The 9,683-nt window shown below is 53.0% G+C and overlaps 1 protein-coding gene across 1 annotated transcript; it reads right to left on the bottom strand.

The window, feature by feature from the left end:
* Positions 1–2,031: 2,031 nt before the first annotated feature.
* POLR2C (polymerase (RNA) II (DNA directed) polypeptide C, 33kDa) lies at positions 2,032–9,478 on the bottom strand (the record flags this gene model as incomplete). The annotated part of the gene is made up of 8 exons (XM_009706239.1): positions 2,032–2,555; positions 3,230–3,304; positions 6,856–7,024; positions 7,516–7,567; positions 8,630–8,758; positions 8,878–8,930; positions 9,112–9,180; positions 9,429–9,478. Coding segments are annotated over 8 exons (742 nt in total), but the record flags the coding sequence as incomplete, so codon positions are not given.
* Positions 9,479–9,683: the final 205 nt, after the last annotated feature.

Below are 9,683 nucleotides of genomic sequence, written 5' to 3'. Positions count from 1 at the left end.
CGGCTTTCTCGGGCTGCCCCCACCCCTGCACCCCTTGCTCCTCCACCCGCAGTCGCTCTCCCCGGCTGTGCCCCTGGTTTATTTGCTGGTGGGCAACCCAGGGACTGGTTTTGGCCAGTAGCATCTGTCCCTCGAGGGGCAGCTTTGCAGATATAAAAAGTCCCTGCGCAGAGAAGCCCATGCCGATGGGGGAACAGCCGCATTTCTCCGTGTATCCCCATCGTCCTCCCTCCTTGCCCGTCAGTGCAGCCGGGTGAAAGCCCTCACCGGGCGAGGGGAACTGGGCTTCATGTGCTGAACTCAAAAGCAATTGATTTTTTTCTAGTTGTCCTATTTATTGACCTCCTTTAGAAGGGCTATCTTTTTATTGCTGTGCAAACCTTGGTGTTTCTTTGGAGTCTTCTTTCCGTCTGGGTTGGGTGGTTGGTGGTTTTATTTCTGCCCTTAAAGCTCCATGTCCGTGCTTTGGGGACAGGGAGTGTCGTGATGTGGGAACCTGTGGTCTGTAAATACTGTGTCTTGGGTTGGTGTAGCTTGTGGCTGAGGCCGAGGGATGGCAGGACAGAGAAGGGCTGCTCCCCGCAGCATGGGCAGGTGTGGAGGGGCTCGTCAGCACCCCAGCACTATGCGGTAGCACGTCCTCCCCTAGGTGAGAGGTGTTAACTCGCTCTCTTTTCCTGGCTACACACCTCATCTGGAAAAGATTTATCATTTATTACCAAAAATGTTTGGGTTTTCTTTTTTTTAAGGAGTTGCTCAATGAATAAACAACCCTTATCCACCCTTCCTGTTTGTCTGTTCCACCCAAACGCACTCGGGAAGTGCAAGCGGGAGTAACGCCTGCCAGAGAGAAAAATGCTGATGGGGGAAGATTTCCAAAGGCTCCTGGCAGTGTGCTTGGCTCAAAGCTTTGCTCTGCCTCCAGCCACGGCCAGGACATTTCAAGTGAAGCCCTAAAACCACTGGAGAGGAGAGAAGCGGGGGAGCAAGCTGCCACCCTCCATCAAACAACTTGGAGTGAAACAGGGTGCCAACACCCCACTGGGGTGCCCGTGGCTCTGCGGACGTGCCAGGGCAGTGGTGGCTCCAAGTCCCCGGGTGAAGGAGTTTCAAGCTGCTCTGTCTCCCAGCTCTTCCAGAATTTGCCACACCATGACTGGCTGGCAGAGCGCTGGCCTCAAGGCAAGACAGCCACGCCAGCCGGTTCCCTCCAGGGGCGGGAGGGAGGTCTTGGGGAGCTGTGCCGCAGCCAGCTGTGCCATGGCAAAGGCACCGAAGGAGCGCCCAGCTGCAGCAGCTCTTCCCTGGAGGGGAAGGCAACGCTGACCCAGGCTGCTCTCTCCGGCTCAGAGTGAAACCTGTCCCCACTCCCTGAGCCATTCCCATGCCCCACGTCCACGCTGGGACGAGCGCAGTGGCACGCACGCCTTTCCCTCCCTCCCAGCCACCACGGCAGGGAAGAGACAGATCTCTCCTGGAAAGCGTCACCCAGAAGTTCTACCCAAGTCCTGCTGGGTGCTGACAGAGCAGAGGAGAAAGGGTGGACTGGGCAATTGCTGAAGTCCTTCAGCTGCTACCACAGTGGTCACGGTTTGGGACCTGCACCAAGCTCCAGCCCAGCACACAACCCACCCTGGGGCTGTGGGCACACAGGAAGCTGTCAGCAGTCAGAGCTGACAGATTCCCTGCCCTCCCAGCTCCTAACGGAAAGATTATACAGCGCATGGGTACAGCTAAGCCCGCCTGGCCCATCTGGGCTCCCCTGCAGCACTGCCTTCTGCAGCATCTCTCTTACCAGTTCTGCCTCAAACATCTGCTTTAGATGTAGCGCTGGATCAGTAAATGACAGGCTACCTGCCGGAGGGGGTTCTGGTCTCCTTAGGAGGTAATGCCAAGAGCAGCAATCAGCAATAGAGAGCTCTGCTCCCTCCAAAGCAGATCTCATTAAGTTAATGTCTATTGGAGAGAAGTAAATGATGTGACATCTCCTCCTGCAGCCCCGGATGAGCTTTCAGGGATGACAGAACACGGTTGGGGGTAAGGCTTTATTCAGCACAGTAAGGAACGGACATGCAAATAAGGTAGGGTTATGTAACCAAGGTACACTCTTCCCAATCCCAAATGCCACGTGGCCAGAATCCAAAACTCTGGCCTAAAACTCTGGGATCACTTAGAGACAAAGCCTGTCCCAGCAAAGAGGCTCACCAATTCCGTTCCTGTTTTACCCTACACATCACGGTGGCTTTCCCTGGGAAGGAGGGCCAGGAAGAGGCATCACCAACCAGCAGAGCTGGGCCAGGAAAGGCAGAGGGAGTTGGGGAGACAAAAGCCTTGGCCCAGAGCGCTGCCAGGTGGAGGCAACGACCTTCTGCATCACTCACCCCTGAGCACCCTCTTGCAAGGGGCCACCTCAGTTTATAGTGAGGACGTCGCTCTGAATCTCATGGCTCAGCTGGGTTTGGAGGTCGCTCAGTTTCTTCTTCAGGCCAGAGAGTGCAGAGAGAACGATGGTCTCTGGGCGCAGAGAACCGCAGGACTCCACGTTATAATAAAACCTGAGGTTACAAGTCAGGGGGTTAAGTCACCATCTGCTCTGCAAGGCGGTGCAACACCAGAGAGCGCCCACAGAGCCGTTCCAGCGTGTCCTGACCCAGCGCAGGGAGATCCGCCGGGAATCCCAACCATCAGCATCATCATCCCAGCCAGGCAACAGCCAGCACTGCCCCTCTACAACTGTCACACCAACATCCGTGACTCCACAGGCTGCAAGAGCACTTCTGAGATTTTTTTTTTTTTGGTTCAGCACCATGACTTGCAAGCCAGGACAGAGCCCCACGCCAGGGCGTAAGGCTGGCTGCAGGCACTTCTGCAGTGCAAATAACCCAGGAGGGGGGGTACCACCAGCAGTCACAGCATGAGAGATCCACATGGATGAATAAACAGCCTAAGCCATTTTGCCTCACAGGCCTGACACTTCACAGAGTGCTGCACTGCCCTGCTTGATAACACAAACTCAGAACTGTCTAGTATTTCCCAGAGGGGAAAACCTGCCAGGCCTGGGCATATCACCAGTAAACTCCAACTTCTGCCCTGCTTTTCAGGGAACACCAGCTCCCAGCGTTCGAAAACTTCAGCACAGAGTAGATACTCCTGTATTAACAAAAGCCAACGAGGTGCACCCAGCCAGTCCCCCCATTTTCCAGCTGTGGCAGCGCATTCAGCTTCCTACCTCTCTGGCTTCCCATTGGGGTCATAGGGAGCCTGAGCATCCTCCTCGTCGATCTCTGAGTACTCACTCTTGGGCCTGGAATCAAAGATAAGGGAAAGTCAGCACAGAGCCCACGCTCTAGCCCAGCCCCACAGTGCCCAGGCACTCACGGCACTGTTTGGTCCCAGAGAGCAAGCACTGGGGCTTACGTCCAGCAGGCAAAAGAGCAGTCATCAAACATCAAGTCACGGAAAAAGAGCTCAGTCCCACGCTGCCCTTTCTAGCTCCTCATTAACGGCACACAGTCACCCAGCAGCACTGGAGAAGGAAGATCAGCCCCACTCTGCCCAAATTCAGTGAGCCCCGTGTGGGGTGCTGTGGCTCCATCCACCTACACGGGCACAATCTGGCAGGTGCTTACAGCAAAGGAATGGTGATGCTTGAAGGGACTGTGTTTATGGAGCCTGGACGCTGTTTACGGAGCAATGGACCTTGTGTTCTCTTTTCTTTCTACTTTTCACTGTGCCAGGAAAACACTGGAGCACCTCAGCACTCAGTCTGTGCAGCACAGCTGAGATGGGAAGACCCGGTTGGCTTGTGCCCAGCAGGAAAAAAAAAATAAATCTCCTGTAGTTCAGACACCAGCTGCATCAGTGAGTCCCATCCTAATGTCCTGCATTTCCACTCCTCTACACACATCACTGCCAAAATCACTGCAACACCCGTGCATCAGCTAGGCCAACACATCTTTCTACTCATTGCATCCCTTGGCTTACAGGGCATCATACCAGAGAGACTGTTTGGAAGCACTTCATCCATGTAAGGAAACCCAAAGACTTGCGCTGGCTGAGAAGCCAGCACAGAAAATCCTGTGCCCGCCAAGGTTTCCTGCTGGCCTTCCTCTGCCCTGGCAATATCAAGAAAGGCTGATCCTAGCATCCTATCATCAGCTGCCTTTAAAACTGCACTTCTCAAACAAATTCTCTGTCTACAACAAACCACTGAGAGGGATAAAGTGTTAATGGAGCTGGGTCTTCATGTTACTTGCAGAACCACCTGTGATCAAAAACAAGGCAGAGGTTTCCACCACCATGACAGTTTCTCTGAGAGTCCAGCTGTGTGCCAGTGCTCTGCCAACAGCCTCAAAAAGCAACCAGCATGAAAAACCAAACCAAAAATAACAGCTAGCCTTGGAGAGCAGAGGCCTTTGTCTCTGTATTGTCTTCACAGGGAATCAGATGAACTTGGAAAAATAGACCTATCATCAGGGAACAGGCAGCTCCAATGTCAATCTTCCTTTGGGATTTTTCCAATTTTTACATATATTCTGTCAAGAACTTCTCAAACGCTGTTTCCAGGTACCTGACCTGTTGTATAACACACCAGGTTCCTGAAGATGCAGCCGACTCTGCCACCAAACAAAAGAATCCCCATTAGCAGCTGCCTTGTGCCACCCAGCCAAGGAAGCGCCTCACTGCCAACGTACACGTGCTCAGCCATGCAGCTGGGGAGGTTCTCCATGACACCGACATCTCCAAAAGCCCACGCTCTCCAAAAGTCACACTGTGACATTTCCCATCCAAAAAGGTGGCAAACCCAATGATACCTCAGCCTGCCTGGCATCTGTCCACCCACCTGAAAGCAATATTCCAAGTCTGATACTTCATCAGTGTCAAAGACTTACTATCCAGCGTTATAAAAATTTAACAAGAGAATTTTCACAGCACCAAAACGAAGCCTAAAATGATTTCAAAACCCGATTTGAAATTCCACATCACAGACATTCTTGTTTCTGAAGCATCCAATCTATCACTCAGACAATCAACTACACTTTGGGGCAACTTATCTGCCATAAATCATTTGGAAACTTCAAAACTATCCAGTTCCACCCCTAAAACTGTTGGTGACAAAGGACAGGCTGGCACATCAACTCTTGTGACATGCTCCTGACCACAAAACTGCTGAGCAGCATCCTCCTCGGCTCTGCACCACCTCACCACAACCGGCGTCTCACAGACGTTCCCCAAGACAGCCTGGTCTGTAGCCAGCAGTTCCCAAAGTCCAGCTTCAGTCCACACGTAGAGATCATCAATGCTAAGAAAATGCCTCTTTCCAGATTTCCAGCACTACCAGCCAGCCTGGTTCCTACTGCAGATCCCAGAGCACCGCCCTGATGAAGTGCTGAAGGAGCTGAACGCCTGGCACGTCCCGTTCTCACCCAGACTGACTGAACCAGACCCATGAACGCGCCCTCCAGAGCCCATCAAAGCCAAGCGGGCTTCGCTCCTTCCATCCGTAAAACAGGGCTGGGATGACTGCGGGCAGATCCCAGCTCATTTCATGCATGTTAAGGATTACCTGCAACTCCACCCGCGGCGACAAAAGGCCTCTCAAGTTTCCTGAGTGCAAACCTAGCCACACAGGATCTCCATGACACCTCCTGAGCAGAAAACCCCTGGCAGCCCAGCTGAGGTGTGAAATCTAGGCTAACTGCACCTCTAGGAAGCTTGTTTACTGATAGCTAACTTAGCAAGGGATAGCATAAGGCCATGTTCTGTGATGGGCACAAGGGTCCAGGCTCGAACCGGACAGCGTGGAGGTACAATAGCCCACCATTTGCAGAGCCAAATTTGGCAACGCGGGGCCAGGTGGCGACAGCAGGAAAACCCGCTGAGCCCCTTCTGCCGCTCAGCCTCCTCTCCAGCTGCAGCTCTGCTCAGGTTTTTGTTCCCTCTTGCTCAGCCCTGGGTTCTGCGGTCCCTGCACCAAATGCTGCTCCTGTAACTGAGGTCTTCCTGACCTTGAGCGCAGCTATGGCTGCTGCCCTGCTGTCACAGAAGCACGTCCGCTGCTCCCTCTAGTCCCTGCTCTCAGCCCACTGTGGCTAAAGCACCTGGTGCCTTGCTCTGCTGCTGGCTCCAGCGTGCTTGATGACAGGATGTCTGCTAGGTGGTCACTGGGACACAGAGTCAGGAGCAGCGGCTCAGGTATCTACTCATGGAAAACTGCTGCTAGGTAAAATCCTCACCACAGCCAAAGCCGGGCAGCAGCCTTCCAAAAGCAAAATCATGTCACTTTTAGATTAAACACAGCATGCTACCGGTGCAGAATGCTACGGCAGAGTAGAGGAAAGGGCCAGAGAGGAAAACTCTGCTGCCAGAGCTTATGCTCCAGGAGTGAGGAGATGTATGGGTGAAATTAGAGCCACACACTGGGCTCCGTCAAAGAAAAGACGGCTGCAAAATCAGCCTTGCAACCTAACCTGCCACTCTCTGTTCTCATAGCAACCTCTTCCACCTCGTGTGGATCTGTTCCTTCCTCAGACCTTACCCTGACCTACATACCACTTCTGCAGGGAAGAAAAAACAGGAACAAGTGGTGGGAGAGAACACGAAAGCGAGTGAGGTAGAAGAGCAGTGACAGTATGTGAGGAGAGGACAAGAGGTGGCCACAAACCAGTCCACCTTTGCATGCAGCTGCAACCAAGTGACAGGCCTTGGTACCCTAACACAGCAGCAGGGTCTGTGCAAGAGGAAGCGACAGGCACGCTTGCAATCACTTACTGACCCAAATTATCCCCAGGGCTGAAACGCAGGTGCCTTTTGGAAAATCTTTTCCAGTCTCTCCAGACAGACATTAGGACTTACCACTCCTCTGGTTTGGGGTACACTGTGTGCCTCAGCGCATTGTCTGGGTCGTACTCAAAGGCTACGCCTGCCGTGGGGTTCCACTTAGCGTGCTCCTTGCCAAAGCCCTTCTTGGCATAGGCTCGCAGTCTCAGTTCTTGACCCTTCCTTAGCTTCACAATGAGGATGTCTGTGGAAAAGCACACGCTCATTTGAGAAGGCTGCAGAGGAGAAATGAGTGTGTAGATCACGCAAGGGCAAAAGTAGGAATTTTTAGTGCCCAGGAAGATGTTACCAGAAGCCAGGGCTCACTTGGATTCTTAGAGGGGCTCATCGGTGTTCCCAGAGTAGCTAGGACACATTCTGCTAAGTAAAAAGGAGTTGCACAGGCCCCCATGCAACAGCAGACAGCACCCATTTTGCACCTTAGCTGTCTCTAAGCTCTCACAAGGAGAGACAGAAGCACCCTCTGATACAGGACTTTAGTTCTGAGGATAACCTTTAAGTGACCTTAAGACAAAACGCTAACCCCATTGATGCAGTGACGCTGCTGTCTCTGAACTGCCAGCTTTACAGCTGCCTTACGGTTACACAGCTAGTAAAGGAAGAACAAGTTCAAAGAGCCTGAAAGAAAAATTCATTTCCTCATCCAGGTCTTATTCTCAGTGAAACGCTGCTTACCATCCTGCTCCACGTAGTCATTGGGGTCGTTATCTCTGCTCCGAGATGTCACCTGCAGAAGAACAAAAGCAAGTGAATTAATGGCAACATCAGCTTTTCTCCCCACATCAAATAGCAGTTGCCTACAAAAGTTAGAGACTGCAGAGAGCCACTCTAGAGTGACTTACAGCAACAAATCCAGCCCATGCTCTTGAATGGAAATCGGGACAACTCAGGCAGCTTCAGCTAGCTACGTGATATCCCACTCCACCAGCCTGCTCGCCTCCCGAGCTGCTCTCCCTTCCAGAACGGAGAGCACTCCAGCCCAGCCCAGTGCAGCTGCTTGGTTCTGCACAGCAGCCCAAAATCACTCCCACGTCTGCTGGCAGGTGACACACAGCACTTGCAGCACCTCAGCCGAAGCAAGCAAGGGACAGTGGGCTACAGTTAGGCTTTAACCAGGCAGACACGGTCACCAGCCACCAGAAGCAGCCCCCAGGTTGCAGGGACATCCAGATCCTCATCAATAGCATTTTAAAACATTCCTCAGTAAGTCCCTTTGCATCTGTTCTGCTTTGGCTCTGCCAACCCTCCCCAAGTTGACTGAGCAAGAGCTGTTTGGCAGCAGTGCCCTGGCCCAGGCTCCTTGCACCTTGTGGCACTGAGAGACAAGAACCAGAAAACCAGAGGCCTCTGGGTTGCGGCCAAACCTTCGAAGAGGCTGACGTCACCAGAGCCCCAGCAGCAAGCAGGCAGGAGAACGCAGCGACACGGCTGTAGGACACAAGCGCACACGCTCCGAGTGCTTGAGGCAAGATGGAGGGACAATGCTAAAGCCTCCCAAGAGTTTGAGATGAAGGGCGCAAGATGAGGCTTTAACAAGGCCATACTGCTTTGACATGCCATCAGACAGCAAGTGAAGTTCGACAAGATGAAGAAGAGGAGGGTACTGGCACACACTGCTGTTTCTGCAGATACTCCTGCTTTGCTCTCCCACTATAGTTCAAGTGGGGCTTTAGGCAATGTGAAACGTGCTTGAAGGCCTTATTTTGTCCACATCCCCTGTGTTTGCTACCCTAGCCTCAACAGGAGCGTAGAGAGGGGACTCGCTGCCAAGCAGAGGGATCGCACTGACCGGTATGACCCGGGGGTTGTTGGAGATAAGATCACGAGATGTGACATGACGAGTCTGGTCTTCATTGCACCGGACGTCAAGGGTGAACTCCACAGAGCACTCCGGACAGAACTCATCACACGTGCAGTCCTGGGACAGAGATGGGTCAAGACCTTTACGCCAAACCTCTCCCAGCAAGAAATTAGTAGCACTTCCCATCAGATCAGACACCCACCATCATCAAAATAAACACATTTTGCTTGACTCACTCTGGAATATTGCATCTTATCCACAATGTCATCGCTGGTGAGTGGGATGAGACCTGTGGGAAGAAGGAAATCATGGGAATGTCTGAGTGAGACCACAGGAGCACCAACCTTCCTGCCAAGACAGGTGGAAAAACAGCAGCCTCCTGACAAAGGTGCTTCAGTGTCTCCAGACTGATTTTGTCCCCAACCTCTGCCTTGCTGCACATCACCTTCCTTCCCATGCCCAGTACTCACCCAGTCTGTGTGCAATGAATTCATCATGAAGCACGGAGGAGTTGGCGTCTATCTGGACCCAGTCGATGGCTGCAGAGAGGAAAAAGTCACAAGCTGAGAAACATTTCTGTGGGGAAAAGCCGAGCAGTTCACGAGGACACAGAAAAAACTACAGACACTACAGTGAAGCTGAGACAGCATCTGGTAGTACAGGCTAAACACAGGTAAGGTGAGCTGAGAGCATCTTGGAGGTGCAGGAGAAAATGGAGGGGAAGCGATGAGAGCAACGTGGACAGCAGCCCAAGGGACTGTGACCAGAGGTAAGCGACAGGCAGTACCTATGATGGGGACTTCTGCGATGAACACTCTTCGAATAGAATTTGCCACCCTGAGGGAGACAAACACCCGTGTAAACACGGCATGAGCTTCACGACGCAGCAGCCTGCCTGCAGAGACGCTGGACCGGGGCTCAGGCCTCGGCTTGGCCTCGGAGGCCCTGACCAGGCCCGCACCGGGGGTGCCCAGCGGCCAAGGTGTGCTGGCAGCAAGCAGCGACCCAAGGCGGGCGATCCTCGCGGCCCGTCCCGCTTCCT

The sequence above is a fragment of the Cariama cristata genome, unplaced genomic scaffold (genome assembly GCF_000690535.1).
Source record: "Cariama cristata isolate BGI_N322 unplaced genomic scaffold, ASM69053v1 scaffold29728, whole genome shotgun sequence".
NCBI classification, from domain to species: Eukaryota; Metazoa; Chordata; class Aves; order Cariamiformes; family Cariamidae; genus Cariama; species Cariama cristata.
This window is presented reverse-complemented; position numbering and strand designations above follow the sequence as displayed.